Genomic DNA, 25,067 nt, shown 5'->3' on the forward strand with positions numbered 1-25,067 from the left:
TCCCTGGTGTTCTGGCCAATATTTATCCTTCAATCAACACAGCAAAAAAAAAAGCAGATTATCTGGTCATTACCACATTGCTGTCTGTGGGAGCTTGCTTGTGCGCAAATTGGCTGCCGCGTTTCCTACGTTACAACAGTGCGCACACTCCAAAAGTACTTCATTGGCTGCAAAGCGCTTTTGAGACGTCCGGGTGGTCGTGAAAGGCGCGATATAAATAAGTCTTTTTTTTTTTCTTTTTAAAATACAATCACTCCCCAGCAGTGGTGGGGGGGGGGGGGGGGGGGTAGAGAATTCTGCAGTGTAAATGTTACTATCTTAAAGACACTATATAAATAAAAGTTGTTGTTGTTGTTGTTGTTGCAGTAAACACATGATTTCAGAGGCGCGGGGCGTACACGCGCACCGCAGCAGAGGCGGGCGGCAAGGAGCGCGCGCCGGTGCCCGCGCACGCACACACACACACACACACACACGCACACGCACCCTCCCATTTTCCCGGTGACACAGGTGGGGCGAGACGGCGTTAACGTGAGCGAGCGCGCACGCACACGCGCGCGCACAGCGCGGCTTCGCCATCTGTCGGGCCGGGAATCAGCTGCGGCGGGCGCAATAAAACCCCGAGGGCTTGGGTAAATAATCTCTCTCTCCTCATTTCTTCTCATAGATGAAAAAAAAAAATGTGTTCGAAATAACCCCCGGCTGATAAACGTCGGTCGACTGAGGAAAGTCCGCGGCGGTTTGTACTTGTGTCTTCAAATGTCGGGTTTGAAAATGCCCTGAGAGGTGGGGGAGAGGAGGAGGAGGAGGAGGAGGAGGGGGTGACAGGCCAAACGGAGGGGACCCTGGGCAGGGGGCGTGGGAAATAGCGTTTACCCCCCACCCCCCACACACTATCCCACGGACTTTCACATTGATGCCCTTTCGGTTCGTTTTAAAAAAAAAATCTTTTGGCTCTTTCCTTTTTCTATAATGGCGATTCACCTGTGTGTGTGTGTGTGTTTTTAATGGACGAGAAGGTGGGGGTGGGGATGGGGGGATGGGGGGGATGGGTGAAGGAACCCCACACAAAACGTCTCTCTGTCAGATGTTGAATTATAGATGCTGCATGTCGGTGCGGGTATTGTGGTGAGCACGGTGGTGTCGGACCAGGTCACGACGTTCTGTGCCGGGGCGAGGTTCTAACCTCCCGATCCAGTCGGGTGCTGACTGCATGTTTAAAAGCAGGCCCCGTTCCCAATCTGCCTTTGTGCATGTTCTGCGAGGAGCTGTTTTAACGCAGATAATGTTTTTAATTAACTCGATTATGCAGTTTAAAAACGTCCCACGGCGTCTTTTTTTTTAAAACAACAACATTTGACACGGATATTTTGGGGCACATGACCAAAATCTTGGTCAAAGAGGTAGGTACTAAGGAGTGGCTTAAAGGAGGAAAGAGAGGTGGAGAGGTTTTGGGAGGGAATTCCAGTACTTGGCACCTTTTTTATTAGGAACGTTTTGAATTGGTGTATTTTAGCTCTGAGAAATAATGACTGGGAGCATTATTTTCAACATTGGAAATGTTTTTGTTATTGGTCTCAACATAAACATATTTTCATCGAATAAGTTTGAGGCACTGATGTAATGAGTTAGAACATTTTTTTTTAAAACTTCGTTCACAACTTTGGTGTTGCATTTGACCTTGAGATGACCTTCTGACCACATATCTGCTCCATCAAAAACAAAAGACAGAAAGGAGATGAGGAAAAGTGGAGGGCAGAGAAACCCAAGGCAAAGAACAAAAAGGGCCATTGTACAGCAAAATTCTAAAAGGACAGAGGGTGTTAAAAAAACAAGCCTAAAGGCTTTGTGTCTTAATGCAAGGAGTATCCGCAATAAGGTGGATGAATTAACTGTGCAAATAGATGTTAACAAATATGATGTGATTGGGATTACGGAGATGTGGCTCCAGGATGAGCAGGGCTGGGAACTCAACATCCAGGGGTATTCAACATTCAGGAAGGATAGAATAAAAGGAAAAGGAGGTGGGGTAGCATTGCTGGTTAAGGAGGAGATTAAGGCAATAGTTAGGAAGGACATTAGCTTGGATGATGTGGAATCTATATGGGTAGAGCTGCAGAACACCAAAGGGCAAAAAACGTTAGTGGGAGTTGTGTACAGACCTCCAAACAGTAGTAGTGATGTTGGGGAGGGCATCAAACAGGAAATTAGGGGTGCATGCAATAAAGGTGCAGCAGTTATAATGGGTGACTTTAATATGCATATAGATTGGGCTAACCAAACTGGAAGCAATACGGTGGAGGAGGATTTTCTGGAGTGCATAAGGGATGGTTTTTTAGACCAATATGTCGAGGAACCAACTAGGGGGGGAGGCCATCTTAGACTGGGTGTTATGTAATGAGAAAGGATTAATTAGCAATCTCGTTGTGCGAGGCCCCTTGGGGAAGAGTGACCATAATATGGTGGAATTCTGCATTAGGATGGAGAATGAAACAGTTAACTCAGAGACCATGGTCCAGAACTTAAAGAAGGCTAACTTTGAAGGTATGAGGCGTGAATTGGCTGAGATGGATTGGCGAATGATACTTAAGGGGTTGACTGTGGATGGGCAATGGCAGACATTTAGAGACCGCATGGATGAACTACAACAATTGTACATTCCTGTCTGGCATAGAAATAAAAAAGGGAAGGTGGCTCAACCGTGGCTATCAAGGGAAATCAGGGATAGTATTAAAGCCAAGGAAGTGGCATACAAATTGGCCAGAAATAGCAGCGAACCTGGGGACTGGGAGAAATTTAGAACTCAGCAGAGGAGTACAAAGGGTTTGATTAGGGCAGGGAAAATGGAGTATGAGAAGAAGCTTGCAGGGAACATTAAGACGGATTGCAAAAGTTTCTATAGATATGTAAAGAGAAAAAGGTTAGTAAAGACAAATGTAGGTCCCCTGCAGTCAGAATCAGGGGAAGTCATAACGGGGAACAAAGAAATGGCGGACCAATTGAACAAGTACTTTGGTTCGGTATTCACGAAGGAGGACACGAACAACCTTCCGGTTATAAAAGGGGTCGGGGGGTCTAGTAAGGAGGAGGAACTGAGGGAAATCCTTATTAGCCGGGAAATTGTGTTGGGGAAATTGATGGGATTGAAGGCCGATAAATCCCCAGGGCCTGATGGACTGCATCCCAGAGTACTTAAGGAGGTGGCCTTGGAAATAGTGGATGCGTTGACAGTCATTTTCCAACATTCCATTGACTCTGGATCAGTTCCTATGGAGTGGAGGGTAGCCAATGTAACCCCACTTTTTAAAAAAGGAGGGAGAGAGAAAACAGGGAATTATAGACCGGTCAGCCTGACATCGGTAGTGGGTAAAATGATGGAATCAATTATTAAGGATGTCATAGCAGTGCATTTGGAAAGAGGTGACATGATAGGTCCAAGTCAGCATGGATTTGTGAAAGGGAAATCATGCTTGACAAATCTTCTGGAATTTTTTGAGGATGTTTCCAGTAGAGTGGACAAGGGAGAACCAGTTGATGTGGTATATTTGGACTTTCAGAAGGCGTTCGACAAGGTCCCACACAAGAGATTGATGTGCAAAGTTAGAGCACATGGGATTGGGGGTAGTGTACTGACATGGATTGAGAACTGGTTGTCAGACAGGAAGCAAAGAGTAGGAGTAAATGGGTACTTTTCAGAATGGCAGGCAGTGACTAGTGGGGTACCGCAAGGTTCTGTGCTGGGGCCCCAGCTGTTTACACTGTACATTAATGATTTAGATGAGGGGATTAAATGTAGTATCTCCAAATTTGCGGATGACACTAAGTTGGGTGGCAGTGTGAGCTGCGAGGAGGATGCTGTGAGGCTGCAGAGCGACTTGGATAGGTTAGGTGAGTGGGCAAATGCATGGCAGATGAAGTATAATGTGGATAAATGTGAGGTTATCCACTTTGGTGGTAAAAACAGAGAGACAGACTATTATCTGAATGGTGACAGATTAGGAAAAGGGGAGGTGCAAAGAGACCTGGGTGTCATGGTACATCAGTCATTGAAGGTTGGCATGCAGGTGCAGCAGGCGGTTAAGAAAGCAAATGGCATGTTGGCCTTCATAGCAAGGGGATTTGAGTACAGGGGCAGGGAGGTGTTGCTACAGTTGTACAGGGCATTGGTGAGGCCACACCTGGAGTATTGTGTACAGTTTTGGTCTCCTAACCTGAGGAAGGACATTCTTGCTATTGAGGGAGTGCAGCGAAGGTTCACCAGACTGATTCCCGGGATGGCGGGACTGACCTATCAAGAAAGACTGGATCAACTGGGCTTGTATTCACTGGAGTTCAGAAGAATGAGAGGGGACCTCATAGAAACATATAAAATTCTGACGGGGTTAGACAGGTTAGATGCAGGAAGAATGTTCCCAATGTTGGGGAAGTCCAGAACCAGGGGTCACAGTCTAAGGATAAGGGGTAAGCCATTTAGGACCGAGATGCGGAGGAACTTCTTCACCCAGAGAGTGGTGAACCTGTGGAATTCTCTACCACAGAAAGTTGTTGAGGCCAATTCACTAAATATATTCAAAAAGGAGTTAGATGAGGTCCTTACTGCTAGGGGGATCAAGGGGTATGGCGAGAAAGCAGGAATGGGGTACTGAAGTTGAATGTTCAGCCATGAACTCATTGAATGGCGGTGCAGGCTAGAAGGGCCGAATGGCCTACTCCTGCACCTATTTTCTATGTTTCTATGTTTCTATCATCGTCTACTTCCACCTCCTAATATCGCTCAATCTCAGCTCATCAGCTGCTGAAACAGTCATCCTGGCCTTTGTTACCTCTAGACTTGATTATACCGATGCTCTCCTAACTGGCCTCCCACCTTCCACCCTACATAAAATTCAACTCATCCACAATTCTGTTGCCCGTATCCTAACTCGCACCAAGCCTTGTTTATCCATCATGCCCGTGCTCACTGACCTACATTGGCATGGTCCAGCAGTGCCTTGATTTAAAATATTTTCATCCCTGTTTTCAAATCGCTCTATGGCCTCGCCTCTCAATCTCTGTATCCTTCTACAACCCTCCGAGATGTCTGCGCACCTCCAATTCTAGCCTCTTGCGCGTCTCTGATTTTAGTTGCTCCACCATTGGCGGCTGTGCCTTCAACTGCCGAGGCCCTAATTCTGGAATTCCCTCCCTAAACCCCTCTGCATCTCTACCTCTCCCACTGCCCTTTAAAATGCTTCTTATGACCTACCTCTATGGTAATATTTCCTTTTGTGGCTCGGTGTCAAATTTTGTTTTATAATGCTCTTGTGAAACGGGATGTTTGACTATGTTAAAGCTGCTATATAAATGCAGATTGCTGTTGTAATATAACCTACAAATGACAGTTAGAGATTTATATGACAGATCCACCTAATTGTGTCATATGTTAATAGGTCTATAGTTGCAAAATGTGTTTTAGTAATTATTAATGCTATCCTGTAGATGCTGGTCAGAACAAGTGATTGGAGATGTTTTAAGATTCTAGCTTAGAGAGAATATTAATGTGTAATTGTTCCATAAACAAAACTATGGAAGTATTCATTAATGACTGAATAGAAATGACACTGGGAATTGTTTTAAACATGTTTCACTATGTTGCTTCATGATAAAGCATTTTAAAGAAACCTTGACACTAGATCTAAGTATTTAAAAAAAAATTAGTGTGAATTTTCTGTAACTTAACAAATTCAAGTTCCAATGAATGCAAAAGTACTGGGTTGAGATAAAAGGGCATTAAGTGATATGGAGAAAATGCAGGGAATTGGTATTTAAAAAGGTAGAACTGTTGCGGCTAACAATGGTGCAGTGGGCTCAATATTGCAGACGGCTAATTTCTGTTTGTATAATGAGAAATGCATATTACTTAATTATTTGATTAACAGTCTTGTCTGAAAAGTATGTGCAAGTACAGGAATAGCATTGGTTGAAATTTAAAAGTATAATTCTGTTACAGTACTTCACTTTCTGAAAGTAAAGCCACCAAATATGCAATGTATGCAGGCTTTCACAGGCACATCAGCATAAATTCTACTTTTAAAAAGTGATATTTCCATCATTTGTGACAGATGGAGGGGTAGTTAATTAATGAAAATCTGTTAATTTTAGTATTTGACAGCTCCGAGTCAATTATTGCCTAAGAATATGATCGAGAATTCAAACAGGCTGCATTCAGTCAGGCTGTGAGAATTCACAGACTTCCAAGTCAGAGTTGCTACGTGCAACTCAGCATGTTGCATTAAATCATCAATCAACTTGACATTTTAGGACCTTTGGTTGCAAGCCAATTAAAGGTTAACAGTATATCAATTGAGCCAATAAGGTCAAAGAAGGCTTGTTCTTTTCTGTAAACTGAGTCAGGTATAAGAACAGCCATTTTGGCTATGTGGTCTCAGAAGGACAAAGGCCTGGCTTAAAGCCAAGAGCTTGTTGCAGCTGCCAGAATAAAGTTACCTTAAAACTACAACCGGAGTTTGCATTTCATTGAAAATTAAGAGATCTAACAATTTCCATCATTTGTGACAGATGGAAGGGTAGTTAATTGATGGAAATCTGTTAATTTTAGTATTTGACAGCTCCGAGTCAATTATTGCCTAAGAATATACCCACTGACGGTTTGAATCAGCACTTTAAAGAAACTTCAAACTCCTGTTTCTTATGGGAGAGGATTGTGCCAAGTGTATGCTTTTATGCTGATAGTATGGTATTTGCAGTTCATCTACATATAATCTTTTGTTGGATTTTAGGTGGTAGCTTTATTGAGATGCGCGATAACTCAACTGTTCCTTTTTTAAATTATGGGAAAGTGCATGTTTTTTTTTGTGCAATGTTGTATCTGTAGTGGCGTATGTTCTCAGTTCTATCATGCTGCCTCCCCCCTACCCCCTATTGTTCCTACTGGCCTTTGTGTGATTTCCTGTCTTTTTTTTCTCTCCCTCCACCTTGAGTGCATACCAAAATTTTGATGATTGGTGAGAGAAGAGGTTGATACATTATAATTATTACGGACTAACACTTTTTTGTCAGCAAATTTACTTATGTTGTGTATATGGTTCCCTTTCTGGTTGTGATCAAAAATGTGATTTAGAATTTAACTTTTGTACTTGCCTTTGAACTAATTTTGGTGGGCTATTCTTTTATATTGTTGAAACAAAAGACATTCTTCAGTGCATTAAAAGTAGATAATATTTCCTCCTTCACTGCTTTCAGATCAAAAGAGATATCACATTGAAAGCAGTTTGTGCCACTCCAGTGCTCCACCATGGGGGAACTGTTCCGGAGTGAGGAGATGACACTGGCGCAGCTTTTCTTGCAGTCAGAAGCTGCTTACTGTTGTGTCAGTGAGCTCGGAGAGCTTGGAATGGTCCAGTTTCGAGATGTAAGTTAATGCATTTTACTATCTTGCCCTAATTGTTCAAAATTAATGTGAGAACTGCCTAAGTGTCTGTATGAATCTGTCTTTGTTTTCCTGCTGACTGATGCCAATTTACTTTGTGGGTGATTTCATGAACCAGCATGCTTTATATGAAAGAAAATGAGACTGGATGGCTGCTTATTTTTGCTGCCTTACCTTGTCTAGTGCTTCCGTGCTGGCTATTCCGTGACCACAGCAGCCCAAGGAGAATATCATATTTAATTTAAAGTTGCACTGTAATCTATTTCCTTCATGCATGCAATAGCGAAACTGAAATTCACGTGTTTTTTAGCTGACTAGAATGCAGTCTCAGTTGTCAGAAATAGTAAATTCCTAGTATTTATTCCCTTTCACTTTTTAGATATTCAAATGTCACAAAGTATTTCTCAACTAAGAGGGTAAATAAGTGTCCACCAGCTAGGCTGCTGCCAGTTGTCTTGGGCCAGGTGTCTTGAGAGAAATTTGCAACAATTAACCTTATTTTATCTTCATACATCTCACTTTCTGACAGAGTATTTAGGGCTCTGCTTGGTGTAGTCACCCTGATGGCTAAGTTTGATAACTCCTGCTGTGTGACATTATGGATATATTATTGATGTATTGATGCACTTTGATCTTCACCTCACTTTGGCATGTTAGTTGTACCAGTATATAAATCACATCCAGTGTATTTCTACAAGGTGTACACCGATATTGGCTGACAGAATTTCAAAATATAGATAAGATCTGCTTCTAGGCTTTGTAGATCAGAAAAACCTGGCAAATAAACATTGTGATTTATATAAACATCACTCCTGCTGTGGGGCATTATGGATATATTATTGATGTATTGATACACCTTGATCTTCACCTCATTTTAAGAGTTAATTTTGCTCTCTTTTTTCTCGTACAGTTAAATCCAGATGTGAATGTATTTCAGCGCAAATTTGTAAATGAGGTTCGTCGTTGTGAAGAAATGGATCGTAAACTCCGTGAGTATCTGTAGGCATTCATAAGGGATACTTGTCACAGTCACAATATTTCCAGTAGGATATTGGGGAAGCTGCAAGGTATTTCTATTGTGTATGCTTTTCCATCTGTTATTTGAAATGTTAGCCTTTGCAACTCTGCAGACAATAGTGAAACAAAATAAAATGCATTGCTATTTTTTTCCTTCATACGTTACATACCTTGCCTTGCAGTTAAAGAATAATTATGGTTTTTAAAGGCACAGGAAGGAAATATCATTGAATTTTTGACGGCCAGAAATGCGCTTGGAAAAAAGTATTTGTTTCCTGGTGAATAATACTGCTTTTGGGTTGAGTACAAAACTGATGGCAATGCAAATATCCTGACTGGACACATTTTTTTTTAAAAAGAATAATTGAATTGCTTTCAGGCTTTGTTGAAAAGGAAATCCGAAAAGCAAACCTTGCAATTTTGGACACTGGAGAGAATCCTGAGGTTCCTTTTCCTCGTGACATGATTGATTTGGAGGTAAGCAAGTCTGGCACTGGAAATTTATTTTCTCCGAAGAGCAATCATTCTGCGAGTATGTAAGATGATTGTAATTGTTTCCCAGGCTCACAACTACTTCAATGTGTACCACAAATATGAACTTCACTTCAGGATTTATGTGATCTTTGTTCAGTTAACTAATCTTAAGCAGAGTGTCAGTGGGATTACTACAATTGGGTGCCATGCTTACTCGTTGGGAGGGAAAAATAGCAGTGAGCATTCAAGTTTCATTTCTGTCTGATGTGATTTGCTGCACAAATAGAATGATGATGTGAGTGAGTTACAACAACATTGCCTCTACTATACTGTCAATCGTTGACACACAACTTAATTTATGTACAAACTTTCTCTGCTACTGTTGTTCTTTGCCAGTATTTCTTTGTCTCTCTCTTGGGTACAATCGTCCAGCCCAGGAGGTGCACTTTAACAGCACAGGAAGAGATTCCTGTCTCAGTATAGAACCTGAGTGGAATTATTAGAGGCTAGGACTCATTGTACTTCTCTTTTTTTTTGTTTATAGCTAATAGACCACTATGGAGGAAATTCCCTTTCTGCGTTACATGAAGCAAAATGCTTATCTTTGCTTTATAAATGCCTTCCACCCTCACCTGAGTTTGTGAATTGGGAGTCTTGTTCATGATGTTGATGCAGGAATAGTGATGAACACTCTTTGAAGCTGTTACTATTTTTATACATTGATGTAATGGCAAACTTATAGTTTAATTTTCATTTACTGTTCTATATGATGAAATCTGGTCATTGTTTGCAATTTATTGTCTTCATTGCAGGTAGTGGGTAGGTCACCTTCCATCTATTTGAGAGAAGCAATTATGGACTACATTGTTAGACCCATGATTTATTTTTTAAACTTATGTGGGGATCCCAAAATGTACTGAACATTTGAGGAGGGATTGGTTGCTTAATAGCCAATTATTATATCCTACATTCCTGTAGCTGTTCCACTGCTACCAATGTACTTCAGATTGGAACCTGAACTAATCTGGGGTCACAGATGTGGCACAGTTCCCAAAGCGATATAAATCACCACCCTATTGTACTTGGCCGTCAAATGATCAGGCTACCTTTTGTTAACATTTATCTTAATTAGACTACTTGCCAATTATATTTTCAGTATGTATAAACAGAAAATGACGTGCAGTGTTCTTAAGTTGGGTGATTTACTTGCAGTAATTTCTTGATACTTTTCTCCCTCTTAGATTAATCAAAGCAGGAACGTGTCCAAACTTCTATCATTTCCCTTTTTCTGTAAAATTTCAACCCTTTTAACTTGGTGTGCAAATGTGGTCTGTGTTAACCACAAACAAGAATTAAGCTATACTTTTTAAACAGAATTATTGGCAAAACAATTTTCACACACTACAGTGAACAGTAGAACTGTCTAATGTTTTGCATTTTCATTATTTCCATTAGACTTTAACTAGTTTTAGACTGATTCCTGAGATAAAGCAAATTAAGTTCACTTAAATTTGTATATCACTATCTGACCTGCGCTCAAATTTGCATATTACCTGGTCATTTAGCTTTACTGTAGAAAGCTTTAGGGTCTGGCCGCCTTAAATACATTGGAACTAAATCCCTTATCATTTGTGGTAACCAGTTAATTGTAAATTGACGATGAAAAAAGTACAACACCTTTGGTATTTCCCCTCTAAGTAGTTTTTACTTTATATTCTGTGGCTAGTTAATGAGATTTCCAATAAAACCTAACCATGATTTTAAATATGTTTTGCGTTTGGTTAACAACTTTTCTGTAATCATGCTTTTGGATTTCCAGTTTTTCACTGCATTTGTAGAGACTTCTAAAAGGAAGGTGTTTATCCAGCCTTATTAAATACTTTTGAAGTGGCAGAAATAATAGACCAGGGTAATGCAGTGAATGTGGTCTACATGGACTTTTAGATATCCTTCGCTAAGGTGCCACATAAAAGACTCATGACAAAGGTCAGGTTGTGTGGAATCAGGGGTCAGATAGCAGAATGGATTGCAAGATAGCTGTGAAACACAAAACAAAGGAGTTTAGAGAAGACTGGCATGAAGTGGTGCCCAGCAGGGATTGATGCTGGGACCACTGTTCATGCAGAAATTGGAGGTATGATGTAAAATTTGCAGATATAAAATTAGGGTTATAGCTTATAATATGGAGGACTGCACCAAAATACAGCAAGACATAAACAGGCTTGCAGACTGGGTGGATAAATGGAAAATTCAATTCATTTTGGTAGGAGGAATAAGGACACAACTTACTCATTGGGCATTAACAAAATGAATGGGGTAGAGGAGCAGAGATCTCAAAATACAGATGCATACATTGCTAAAAGTAGCAATGCACATTGATAAAGCCATAAAGAATGCCAGCAAAGCACTGGGGTTAATTTTTAGAAGAATAGAATACAAAAGCAGGGTGGTAATATTAGATAAATGCAAGTTTTTATTTTTAAATATAATGCTTTGAACAACTTCAGGATCTCCCAAAGTGCTTTACAGCCAATTAGATACTTTTGAAGTGTGGTTGCTGTTGCAATTTAGGAAATGTGGCAGCCAATATGTGCACAGCAGGGTCCCACAAGCAGCAATGTGGTAATGACTGGATTGGTTGAGGGATAAATATTGGCCAGGAAGCCAGGGAGAACTCCCCTGCTCTTCTTTGAAATAGTGCCATGGGATCTTTTATGTCCACCTGAGAGGGCAGATGAGGGGCTTGGTTTAGCATCTCATCTGAAAGACTGACAGTGTAGCACTCCCTCAGTACTGCACTGAAGTGCTCTAGGACCTTAGTTAGATCACACTTGGAAGTACTGTGTGCTGTTCTGGTCTCCATGCTATAAAAAGGATATTGAAGCACTAGACAAGGTCCAGAAAACACATGGAAGGATGTTGCCAAAATTCAGAGGATGCCATTCGGAAAGATTGAGCAGGTTGGGGCTCTTTTTTTTTTCTAGAAAAGAGAAGGCTAAGAGAGAACGTGATAGAGGTCTTTTAAATTATTAAGGGGCTTGATCGGGTGGTCTGGAGAAACTGTTACCATCTGTTGGTGAGTGCAGAACAAGGGGGCATAATTACCAGATAGCCAGAATTCTTTGCACAAAAAGTGGTGAGAACATGGAACTCTCTGCCAAATGGAATGATTGAAGCATCATGCATTTACAGGGAGGTGTGATGCATATATGAGAGCAAAGTGTGTGTGGGACAGGGTAGGAAGAGGTAATTGGAGTGGGAGGAAGCTTGTGGAGTATGAACACAGGCACAGACGAGTAGGGCCAAATGTTCTTTTTCTGTGCTTTAGATTCCTTGTTGGGCATTTTGTACTGGAAGCCAGGAGGTAACTACAGGGCAGTAATCTACCTGGTGTTTGGATCATAAGTTTTCAAATGAGGGTCCTTCAACTCTAGCAGGTCTGCAAATCAATGGGCTGCCATGCCATGCGCCATATACATTGTCTCGAGTCCTGTATTCTCTATTTTCTATAATGGATTATTAGCATCTTATTTTGGTTGCTCTAAACTACTCAGTCCCGATTTTTTTTTTTTGGTGTTCCTTATGGTAAAGTTTAAAAACCAATGATTTAATTCACTTAAACTGTAAGAGCAAGGCTTGAGTTGTTTATACAGGTTGAACCTCCCTTATCCGGAACCCTCGGCAGCTGGCCTGTTCTGAATAAGGGATTTTTCTGGACGAAGGGTGGTCACGTTAAATTGGATGGTACAGGTACTGAGCAAGGGGATATCGGGGCTGATTGGCTTGGGGCTGGGAGTGCAGCAGAGAGATCATGGGGGCGGTGGATCGTGGGGTCAGGCCAGCGATTGCGGGAGTCGGCCGCAAGGAAGGACTTCAATTTGTTCATGCCGGAGTTCTGCACATGCGCCACTCGGTGGCCGGGGATTGTTCTGGATAAGGGAGGTTCAACCTGTACTAGTCAGCTGACCTTTGGGAAACTGCTGTGTTTTTTCTGTTAAATGTTGAATGTTACTTTCTCAATCTTATGACCCCTTATTTATTTATTGTGCAATACGTAAGCAATCACAACTCTCATGTCTCTTGCTGTTTGCTGCTGTACCTTCAGCAGCAAAAAATGAATAATGTGTAGTTATCAATGTATATTACTGAAAGAATAACTGAATACAAGGCAGCATTCCCATCTATTTTCTAAGTTCAAATGATTTTAAGCCAGTTAAGCTCTTTCTGCAATTCAACATCATTTAAACCATGAGCTTTACTTGGACCTACATTTATATTTGTTGTTCAAATTAATTATACGTATACTATTTCTCAGGATGCAATGCAATAAAATCAATCATTGCTTCAGTTCTCATCATGCAGTCTGTTGTGTCCATCTGAATGATGAGTCCCAACATGGGGGAGGGGAAATAGCTCATGAAAATTGAATAAAACTTGGTCATCAGCTATAATTTTGTGTGAACAGGATGGAGTGTGTTGACAACAGATGTTTTTTGGGGTTCAGGTGGTAGCAATGGAGCTTGAGTTGTTTGTCACTTTACCTGCTCAATATATCACAGACTTGCATTGTAGTCCAATTTAAATCTGTAGTTGATGCTGGGAAATGTTATTTCCAGTGTATAATACTGAATTTTAACTAGAGGTGGCATCTCTAATTTTTGTTTTTCAGGCAACCTTTGAAAAACTTGAAAATGAACTGAAGGAAATCAATACTAACCAGGAGGCATTAAAGCGTAACTTCTTAGAGTTGACTGAACTGAAATATATCCTACGTAGAACCCAGCAGTTCTTTGACGAGGTCGGATTATTGTAAATTCTTCATTTTTAAACCCATACAAACATACCTCATTGAGGATTAGTTTAAGCTTGCAATGCATGTGTACATCAGTGGCATTTCTGTCCATGTTTCTGGTTTGCAGACTCGGTGATTTCACACTGCAAAAAGATGGAATATTTCATACCAAATACATCAAATTTTTCTAAAACTCATTTGTATGCCGATTTGAGTTGCATTTATGATAAACTGCATGATAAATTTTGCTTATTTGCTTTTCTGCCTAAATACTGAGATTCGTAATTTTACTTTGGTTTCTGAAATCGATGTAATGCTTCTGGGAAATTAGATGGGTTAAGAGTCAATGCTGTTAAAAAGCTCTTCAAGTGTTAAATGTCTCTAAATTTGAACAAAATGTGTTGCTGATGCTGAATGGGCAAGTGTATTATGCTTAACTTAGGAAATTTGGTGCAAATTTACAATGAATGCTCCTGTGTTGCACTGTGTAGTTTAAAAAAAAATACAATTACCTTGACATTTGGGATGTAATGGAAGGCAAGATGAGGGTGTTTAATGCTTTTCCTCATCCGGCCTATATTTACTCAGTACTATGGGCCCAAGTTTCCACATGATTTGCGCCTGATTTTTAGGAGCAACTGGTGGAGAACTGGTAGAAATCGCAATTCTCCACATTTTTTTTTTTCTGCAGTTCTAGTCAGGTAGAACAGTTCTACTTTGGAACAGAATTTTTTCTTCAAAAGGGGGCGTGTCCGGCCACTGACACCTGATTTCAAAGTTTCCACAGTGAAAACTTACTCCAAACTAAAGTAGAATGGAGCAAGTGAAGATTTTAGTAGAACTAAAAAAACCTGTTCTGCACATTAAAAAATCAGGCGCAGGTTACAAATTAGGCGTCCAGAACGAGGTGGGGGAGGGGAAGGGAACTCATTAAATTCTACAATAAATCCTTATTTATACTTCTACAAATATTATACAAATAAATCCAACCTGAATAAACATTTATAAGCAAAGAAAAGATTAAATAAACCATCTTCCTACCTGTGTGAAAGTGCTTCAGGCACGGAGAATTCTGCAGTCAGCCTGAGGCGCCCGTTCTTCCCGCGGAGGGGAAGGAGACAGCGGTTTGTTGCCACGGAGGGGAGGGAGGGGAAGGAGACAGCGGTTTGCCGCCACGGAGGGGAAGGAAACAGCGGTTTGTTGCCGCGGAGGGGAGGGAGGGGAAGGAGACAGCGGTTTGTTGCCGTGGAGGGGAAGGAGACAGCGGTTTGCCGCCGCGGAGGGGAGGGAGGGGAAGGAGACAGCGGTTTGTTGCTGGGGAGGGAGGGGAAGGAGACAGCGGTTTGTTGCCAGGGAGGGGAAGGAAACAGCGGTTTGTTGCCGCGGAGGGGAGGGGAGGGAGGGGAAGGGGAAGGAGAAGGAGACAGCGGTTTGCCACCGCGGAGGGGAGGGAGGGAGGGGAAGGAAACAACGGTTTGTTGCCGTGGAGGGTGGGGAGGGGAAGGAGCCAGTGAGAAGGCTGCAAGTGCTGATGTGCTGATGGTAATGTGCTTTTATTAAAAAAAAGTTCAAAAATTAAACAGCTATAAAGAACTACAAAAATGGCCGAGTGCTAATGTTTTTTTCACACTGAGCATGCGCGAACGCTCCAACGCGTACGCGCAGCGTTGCCGGCAGGAAAAAACTAATTTAAATAGTACCTTCCACTTACAAAATCGGCGCGAGTGTAGGCTCCGCCCCCCCTGGGCGCCACGCCAAACAGACAAGGAGCTGCAAAGTGCTCGAGAATAGCGTGTTTTTTTTCTGGAGCCGTTTTAGGTGCGAAAAACGGGCGCCCAGCTCGGGGGGGGGGGGGGCGCGCCCATTTTTTATCCTGTGGAAACTTGGGCCCTATATGTCTTATGAGTGAGTGGCTGATGCTCACCTGACTGCTGTTTATGGTCAACCCTTTATGTTGTCCAAGAGCTTTTTATCCGACTGTTTTTAAACAATTAAAAATTCTTGGCTGTGGTCTGAGTGGAGGATCAAGTCATAAAAGGAGATTATTTGTGGCTGCGAAATGGTGCTGTTCAGTGAGGCCTGAAACATTAAACAAGAAGGATTGTTTATAGTCAGAATAAATGAACAGTGAAATTATTACTTGTAACTGGTGTAGCTCAGCGCTTTGGTGCATTAATCTGCTGACTTCATGATACACTAAATGAACAATCTGAGATAATGTATTAAGTTTGAGACAACGCTTCCCACAGTTGTGTTCCTCCCACTGATTGGCTTGCTGTTAGTGCTGATCTGGAAACAGTTGTCTGATGACCCAGAGGTAGGGAATAGAATCTTCTAATTTTGGGTTGCTGCAGGAATTATAGTACTTTTAAATTGCCTAGAGCTCATAAATCTAGGCTGACACTCTAGTGCAGTGCTGGTGGTGCTGCACTGTTGGAGGTACCGTCTTTTGGATGAGATGTTAAACCGAAGCCCCATCTGCTCTTTCAGTTCGACGTAAAAGATCCCATGGTGCTATTTGGAAGAAGAGCAGGGAGGGGAGTTATCCCTGGTGTCCTAGCCAATATCTATCCCTCAATCAACACCACAAAAGCAATTTATCTGGTTATTTAAACGTCGTTGTTTGTGGGAGCTTGCTGTGTGCAAATTGGCTGCTGCATTTCCCACATTACAACAGTGATTACGCTTCAAAGGGACTTCATTGGCTCTGAAGCACTTCGAGATGTCTGGTGGTCGTAAAAGGCGCTATATAAATGTAAGTCTTTCCAATGTTCAAGTTTTGTGACTTGTAATTTTTCAAGATACACTTCATATAGCTGCTGCCCCACTGCTTTTTATTGAAACCATTATGAAAACAAGTCTATATTGAAGCAGCTGGTTTTCAATAGATGTGACTATAAAGATGGGTGGCCAGTGTTTCGTGCTATTGCACCTGGACGTATTGGATCTTGGATGCCACTAATAGAGGAAATTCAGATGGGGAGAATCGTATGCCCGTAAAGGAGCATGTTTAATTTTCCATCCATTTAAATGAATAGACAGGAAATTGGCAAGCTCCTTTTTATGAGCCTGCAATCCTTAAATGATTTTCTTCTCTTTGCTGCAACCAAGTGATTCATTATGCCCAGATGCAGAAACAAGAAAGTCTACCTCTGGATATTTTAGTTGACAGAAATACTTTTAATGCTCTAGGTAATATATTGTACACTAAATTATTAAATAACTTGGTTGGAACTGGTTTGTATGATGCAGGCACCTTCTGCATGTTAATGGCTAAAAAGTTAGGGAAACTAGAAATACGTGCACACAAATTTGTAAGTATTCCAAAATGAAGTTAAAAGCAAACCTACACTTGGTCTCCCACTCAGCCTTGGTATGCTGGTCATCGCCGAGGACTTTGCTATTGGTCCTTGTCATTGCTATTTGTTGTAATCAAGTCCATAAAAAGATTGACATGCACATTTGAAGAGTTTAATATCCTCTTGTCACAGGGAGTCTACCTCTGATGAATGTAAATACTGACATAGATATGCACAGTAATTTACAGCTGCGAACTTGAAAATGATTAATCATATAAGTGGATCAATATTTTATTTTTGACTGGAAAATTTGAAACGAGATCAGAAATTACCAAAATCTACAAATATATTTTTAAACCGTGAATTTGCCCTTAGAAAAAGCAGGTATTTTTCCTCAGTGTCAATATTAACCGTTTACTTGCTGTTTTGGAAATTAGTTAATTTTCAGCAATCGGGGACCCTTTTATATCTCCGGCCATGCGTATTGTTGGATTCTAGAAAACCATCTAAGTGAGAGAACAGAGTGGTTGTGATTTTTCATTATGCAGCACTCCATCTAACGTGCTTGGCTGAAAATTGACTGAACAAGCCAGGACATCTGAATCTCGGCTAGGGTTGGTTTGGAACTCCGTGACCTTGTGGCTAGAAATAATGCGCATCTGCCATTTGAGTTGAGGGGAAGCCAGTATAGCCTTCCTCTGATGTCCAACAAGTGATAGACTCTGGTTGTTACCTGGTATTCTTCAAAGTCACTATTGGGCACCAATTTTCAGAGCTAAATTTGTTCCTGCAGGTCTCAGTTAATTTCTTGTCTGCCATTTTGATTTTATTGTAGCTGCAGTCATGTATACATCATGATCTTGCTGCTCTCCTGCCCCTGTTGTGTGTGAAACTGCAGTAACCACATATTATCTGTGCTTTTCTGATAGTGTTTGCATATCATATGCACAGACCAACCCTCAGAGCACCTTAAAATCAAGTGCTTTTGTTAAACACTAATGTAGAATTTTGAAAGGAAAAAATACTATGAACTCTTGGACTTGCTGTACCCTAAATTTACTTTCTCCCCTACTAATATTTATGGTGCTTCTGTCGTAGGTTTTGATATTCACAGCTTGGATCACAGCATATATCCATGTTTGAATATTCCTATGGCAAAGACGTACTCTAATTTGATAAGTTTGGAGTGGCCATGTCCGTTTCCAATCTTAAGATTCTTATAACATATTTATCCTTGTAGATTACTCCAATTAGCAGTCCAATTAAGTATGCCTGATCTCCTTAAAACTGTAGCACTAGTGAGCTGTCAGACATCTGAGGAAAAATGCCTGTTAACCATTTTGTGTCACTAACTCGTGGACATCATGAAAATCTAATGTATTCACTTCAGTATGTGTTTAAAAAAAAATCATTTTCACCATGCATCCTTCAGCAAAACAGTGGTATTGAATGTACTCCTTGTAACAAACTATAAAGTCATTTTAGCTGGCAGCTGAAGGATCAAGAGTATGTTAATCATGTTTGTCCTTTTCCCAGTCTTCTGTTTTTGAAACATAGGCAGAACAGTAACAACGGGAGAGCTAAGTTTTGAATCTTTCAGCGTAAGCAGCCTTAAGTGCAGGAATCTAAGGAAGACTGGAAAAGTAACAGTTAATGGCATGCAGATTCCCATTCCCCCCTCCCACCTCTTCTGGTTTCTTGTGAATCTTTATTTTGTTTTCTTCTGCTTATTATTTTGAGTAAACTGTTGCAAATCTGTGTTTTTTTTTCTGGACTTTCTTGAAAAATCTAGGACTGATTTTATAGTTTGGTTTCCAATAAAGAGCCACACATAGACCATTTCTTGTGCCGATTATGTGAACTGAAACCTATTTTCCCTCTAAATTTCAACCATTTTAAATATGGCATTTAATAACTATTTGTACTTAAAACTTTCCAGAGGAAAGCAATTATTGGCTAATAATACATTTTTGGTATACGCATAACTGAGCTTGTGGCTCCATAGTGGAGATCAATCTTTACTCAGGATGGGGCTTGTGATGTACTCTCTGCAAAAGCTTTTTTTTTTACACTTCATAGAATGATTTACTGTGCCCTTAAAGTTGCCCATTTATAGGAGCTAAGCCCTTTACCCGCCTATTGAAAAGTTCTGACGGAATTGTTTTTAATATCTTGGGCAAATGGGTTAAAATAACCCAGAATTCTTCAGGTATTATTCTTCACTTAGCCTGTATCTTCCTCCCCTTCTCCCCAAAAGGTGTGAATCAAATGGTTTATTTCTTCTCAGATTTTTTTTTCTCTCTACTTCTCGTGAAAGGGCTAAAATAATTTGCTACAAAAGTCGTTGGGTGGGTTTACTGATCTGTACCTAAGCTTTGTAAAAATGCTGTAATCATCATTTTGGAGGATTCAATAGTAATCACAATGGCAGAGTTTTTCAAGCTCCTGTCAGAATAACCAATGCCTGATATTTGGTTACAAAACTGCTATCTAATCTAGAGCCTCTGGCAACCTCTAAAAGAGCGAAGGTTATGTTGGAAGCTTTATGAAGTACAAAACTTTAGGCAGAATTGCAGTTTTGCATTTGAGATTTTATAGATGTTTTCTCGACTTGTGTGGCAGGCGATTGCAAAGTTAAAGCCTAAAATGTAAAAACAAAATTTGTATGAGCGGCTTGCATATAGTACCTGAACTTTGATGATGTACTATACTTTTCAACATACTTCCAATATACATGTATATTTTTTTTTAAAGTAACTATGTAGAGTGTAATCTCTTGGAAATTCTCCTTTCCTTAATGCTACAGTTTTCCCCTTGAAGCTGTTGAGTTTGCTGTGCTGCTTTGCATTGTGCGATGAAGCTTTTTCAAAATTTTATTTGAGCTCATGACACAAGACCAAAGACCTTTTTCCACTTTTTATTTAAAAAAAAAAGAAACTTGCCTTTTCCACTGAAGTTGTTTTAATAAGTTAGATTGCATTTGTTCGTTGAAATGGATTTACAGCTCATTCTCTTAGATAAATGCACTTAATCCAGATCCATACAAATGAAAATTTTACAAGACTGTATGGCCTCTGGCACACAAATGTAGCATAATGTAACCTTTGTTCCACTTTAGGACACTTCAATTGATGCAACATAGTGAAGCACTGCTACTGCAGTTGGCTTTTCTTTTCCTAAAATCCGTTTGACAATAAATTGCTTAGATAAATAAAGTCTTCATTATTCTAAATCTTTTTTTGAAAAGATGTGGACTTACAAAAGTAATAGTTTAGCCCTCTAAGGTGGACAAAACTACATCTCAAATCCAGTAGACAAAAATTAATGGCTCTTTTGGCCTATTGAGCATTCACAACAGTCTGTAGGTAGTTTTATATGACTGCAGAGTTACCAATTCCTGATCTGTGGATCCTGCTCAGTAAGTAGATGTGAAGTCCCGTGCATGTTTGCTTTATACCACGAAGGACATATGATTCACTGGGGCAGCTCAACACCTGTTCTGCCATCCTGAATTTTATTTTAAACTGCATATGTTCAGAAGAATAATATACTATCCAGTGCATCGGCACTCCAGTAGGCATATTGGAGAAAGCGAATTCAGGAAACTGAGACCTGATATTTTGCGCACATATTGAAGACTGTCTCTTCGTCTTGTGCATTGGCCTCCAGTGGGTCTGCAGGGAAAGTCTGTAAACCTGGGTGTTTGACAAACGCACTAATAGATTTGGCATTGCTCTTTCAAAATCCTGAGGTCAATGTACAAAGGTTTTATGATCCCCACCTTCTGGATTGACTACAGGTAAGATTTGTAGATTGGTTGTGTCAGTACAGATTCTAATCTGAGCCATTTGACTTTTTGGGAAGGGTACATTTACATTAGATGCTTGCTAATAATGTTCAGTTTTTTGTTTTAATTTTGTTAGATAAAATGACTGGTTTTAGTGTACAAGACAAGCCCTTTTCTTGCTCATAACAGATTTGTTTTGAAGATTTTTAATTATGAATTTAGAAGTTGCACTCCACGCCTTCATTCTCAAGCCCGTTGCACATATGTGCAAGTGGTATGACTGGGTACATATGACCCAAGATCACATTATGTGGTTGTTTCCAATAACTAGTACATGACATTAGCAGACATTGAATTCCTAGCTCCACATTTTTTCCTCAACTTTGTTCACGACTCATGGAAGTTTTCTATAAAAAAATGCAGCATCCAGTTGATGCGGGGGTTATCATATTGTCCTCTCGGCTTCAGGTCCTGGGTTTTCATCCAGCCAGGACTGCTCGGATGAATGTCTTTTTTCAGCTATAAGAGATCTGTATGAAATGCATTTGAGCAGTCAATGAAGATGTTAGGAGGTTTGAGCCCACAGGGAGAAAAAAAATGTTAATTTGGCACTAAATTAACAATCTCATTATGGTTGCGGAAATGAAAAATGTTGCGCTTGTGTCGTGTGGAGGGGGTGTTTTTTTTAGGCGAGAGCTAAGACATTCTGGTTGACATTCAACTTGCAGATTGGCCACCCGTTATACACACTGCCTCATTTTTGTTTACATTTAAATCAGTTAATACGATTTGTGCTTGAAATTGGATAATGTTCCATTCCTCATGCTTTGAGCACAAAATGGTAGTGATTTTATGCAATGGGATCTGTAAGCACCATTATTTCAATGAAGCTAAATTAACTATTGTCAAGTTTATGACTTGACCAAGTTTGCTGCAATTCCCATTTGCTTCAAATGCAGCAAAATACTTTTTGCAAACAATGAAATGTTCAAACGTAAACATGTGAAAACAAATATAATCAAAATAACAGAAGTGAATCAAAGAATTTCACTACATTCAAACCAATTACCTTTTTAATATGCAGAAAATACAATCACTACACTTGGCTGCCATATTCCTCCTCCTCCTCCTCAAGCATGTTAATGCATGGTAGATCCCATCTTTTTTTGCATCCACAGTTTGAGGCTAAAATTATTTGACTACTATAGTTGGGACTTCATACTGGTCATCAGGCACCAGATTAAAATTATTTGTGTGATATGGTTGGGTCCTAATCATTATTTGTGATACAGTACAATAATATAAATGCAGTATCCTTTATATCAATAATGCCAGCTTCCTGTATTTAACAGAATTTCATTGTCTTTAACTGACAGTTATTTTATAAAAGTCTTAAAATCTACTATGCTAAAATGCCAGAGCGATTTCAGTAATGACTTTGACTTTAGTAACTCAATTCAATAAGCAATATATTCTAATCTGGCATAATAAATTAATAGAATCTGCATTGGCCTAGAATTTGCAATATGTCCGCAGCTTATGGTAAGGATACAGCCTCCATATTTAATTGAATGGTTTATGTTCTCGTTCTCCTTTTGGGTTTCCTCCACCCTCACTCATGGACTGTGCCTACACCCCTGGCCACTAGGAGAGCTGAGCAGAGAGAACCTTTGTCTGAGTTTTGCTTGTATCGAGGTACATAAGTGGGCCACTGTGAGGATTTCCTTTGCTTACCATTCAACACCAGCAAAATAGCCTGGCTGAGATTAGGAGCTCATCAATTAATCAGCTACTTATCAATTTTTGCACTAGGATTTCATTTTAGGTTTTAGATAAAATTATTTGTAACAGTGTTAAATCTTATTATATTTGGCAAGTATTAATTAGCATTTAAAAAAAGAAAAACAACCTTTTAAAAAATCAGTTACATTTAATGGTAACAAATATGGAGTGGCAGCCAACTTCTAAATTTGTTTTCCAAAAATAATTCTTATCCTCTGTGTGATGTTTTTGCAGTGGTGGAAATTTAGGAAGAGACACTTAACTGATCCCTGATCAGTGTACCCATTTAAAAGCAGAATTGCAGCCTTCAATGGACTGAAAGGTCAGGCCAGAAGATTTGGGAGGGAGGAAGAGGGAAAATCTAAACAGAACCCCTTCATGCTATTTTCATGACCATATTTTTTAAAAAACTGTATATATAATTGGGAATCCGTTTCACAATTAGCAATTTTATGGTTTGCCATTTTCTCGTGTTTTACATCTGCCTTAAATAATTGAAAAATTGTTGCCATTTTAGATCATCATCTGAAAATGTTGGATGTAACTTGTTAATGACTGACTGCAATTATATTGAGGATGCACACTTTGCTCTAGTCCTGCTGAAGAATCTTCCTGATACTGTATTTTTTTTAAACTGCACATCCCCTTATCGTCACTCTGTTTCAGGATTTTAAAATCTAGCTCTGTTTGATCAACTTTTCTAACGATTCAATTTGACAGTGAATATGCCCGATGTAGCAAAGTATGATGTAACTTGTATATAAGTGTCACCATTTTCCAAGAGATAGACACCTAGACGAATGAATGAAACTTTTGAAGATGGACTTCATCGCAATTAAAATATGTTATGATTACTGTCAAATATAGCATACAAGGTATTTTTGACTGTCATTCGTATTTGGAATGCTTAAAATGGATGTAAGATATGCACATGACTTTACATCCAGCCTTCTGGATCATCTCCAATCAGTTGCCAGTGTGCACAAGTTCATACTACAAAACTGTTCATAATTCTATTATTTACCAGTAAATTGGCATAATTAATTATAGGCATGGTTAGTATGGCAAATTAGAACATTTACAATAATGCAGATGAGAGTTGAAGCAGTATTAGAGCAGTTCAGAGGGAGCTTTCTACTGCATTTGGACATTCTATACCTGACCTGGAAGTGCTTGATTGAGAACTTGAATGCCAAATTCATTGAGCTTCTAATACTTTCATGAGTGCAAAATGCATGTATTGGAATTCTTGCAAACATTTTTGGATGCTTATCTGGCCAATTAAATTTGTAGTTGCATGTTCCCACCCACTTAACAGTTGCAGATTAAATTGATGTGTCCTATGTTTTTGCTGTGGTAGAGTACAGGACTCAAAATATATTGAACCAAAACTATTGGTAGGATGTATTAACATAACTTTTAAAGTGGAATTTTAAATTTACTGTTAATGGACTTTTTTGTGGACTAGTATCCACTTGAATGTTGTGACTGATATCTAGGTTTTCAGAGAAACAAAGTTGTAGGGCATTCCTTAAGGTGCTACCTGTTATTTCAACTGTATCTACTAATAGAACAGGTGAATGGGGATTGCTAGTAAAAGGTGCAACTTTTGCAATAAATCTGTTTCCTCTTCACCTTGATCTCCCATTAACAGACAGCAACTTTCTCCCTACACCAATATGCAGATACACGTATTTATCAAAACCACAACTTCCACAAATTGCAGCAAAAAAGTCAAAAGAAATTTGCTGAATAACTGTTAACCAGTTGATACTATGTCAGTATCCTATTGATTTATTACAAAAAAAACAAATTTCCACTTCTGTGACTGTCTTATCATTGGCATGTACATCTTGGCAAAAACCTATTGATTTTTCTGATATTCTCATGAGTCCTTCAGAAATATCGAACAACCTGCTTGAATGAAGCTATTCTCATTTCTACCTTTTTTTGTTTTCCTGTACATCTTTGCTTGCATCTCTATTTTCAAAATTCACAGTTTCACTGTTTGATGTTTTTTTTTTCTTTTTTTCCTGTCACTTTTCTTTGCAATGTTTGTTTTCCCTTTTCTCCTGGTTCCTGGTTCCCCTGCATGCCACTAACTGGTTTCATAGTGTGTTAATTGATTTAATTCAGGCTGAATTACATCATCAGCAGATGTCTGATCCAGACCTACTGGAGGAGTCGTCTTCTCTGCTGGAGCCAAGTGAACTGGGACGAGGTGCCCCCCTGAGACTTGGGTAACTTCATTTGTTAATTAAATGTTCTGTGATTCTGACTGGAACTTGATTCCTCCTGAAGGCTGAAGTACAATTCCTGTGCCAAAAGTGTTCAATTTAAGAAAAGTGAATGTTAACGATCTGTGACACTACTTAGATGGATGAGGGAGTTTCAGGCTAATCAGTTGACCTTGTAAATCACAGTTAACATTTGAATGGTTAAAGGAGCTAGCCTATTTAATGTTTTCCTCTTTAGTTTAAATTTATT

General features: G+C 39.8%; 1 protein-coding gene across 2 annotated transcripts in view; it reads left to right on the forward strand.

The window, feature by feature from the left end:
* The first annotated feature begins 541 nt into the window (after positions 1–541).
* The window catches only part of LOC139233795 (V-type proton ATPase 116 kDa subunit a 1), a 78,732-nt gene continuing 54,206 nt past the window's right edge, over positions 542–25,067 (forward strand). Inside the window, exons 1-6 of one of the 2 annotated variants that reach the window (XM_070864327.1) lie at positions 542–632; positions 7,243–7,411; positions 8,340–8,418; positions 8,826–8,923; positions 13,590–13,718; positions 24,717–24,820. In XM_070864327.1, coding sequence (XP_070720428.1) covers positions 7,295–7,411; positions 8,340–8,418; positions 8,826–8,923; positions 13,590–13,718; positions 24,717–24,820 — 527 coding nt within the window. In that variant the 5' untranslated portion in view covers positions 542–632; positions 7,243–7,294. The remainder of the gene's footprint in view (positions 633–7,242; positions 7,412–8,339; positions 8,419–8,825; positions 8,924–13,589; positions 13,719–24,716; positions 24,821–25,067) is intronic. The other variant, XM_070864328.1, reaches the window with a different exon arrangement.

Source organism: Pristiophorus japonicus, chromosome 21 (assembly GCF_044704955.1).
Source record: "Pristiophorus japonicus isolate sPriJap1 chromosome 21, sPriJap1.hap1, whole genome shotgun sequence".
Classification (NCBI taxonomy): Eukaryota; Metazoa; Chordata; class Chondrichthyes; family Pristiophoridae; genus Pristiophorus; species Pristiophorus japonicus.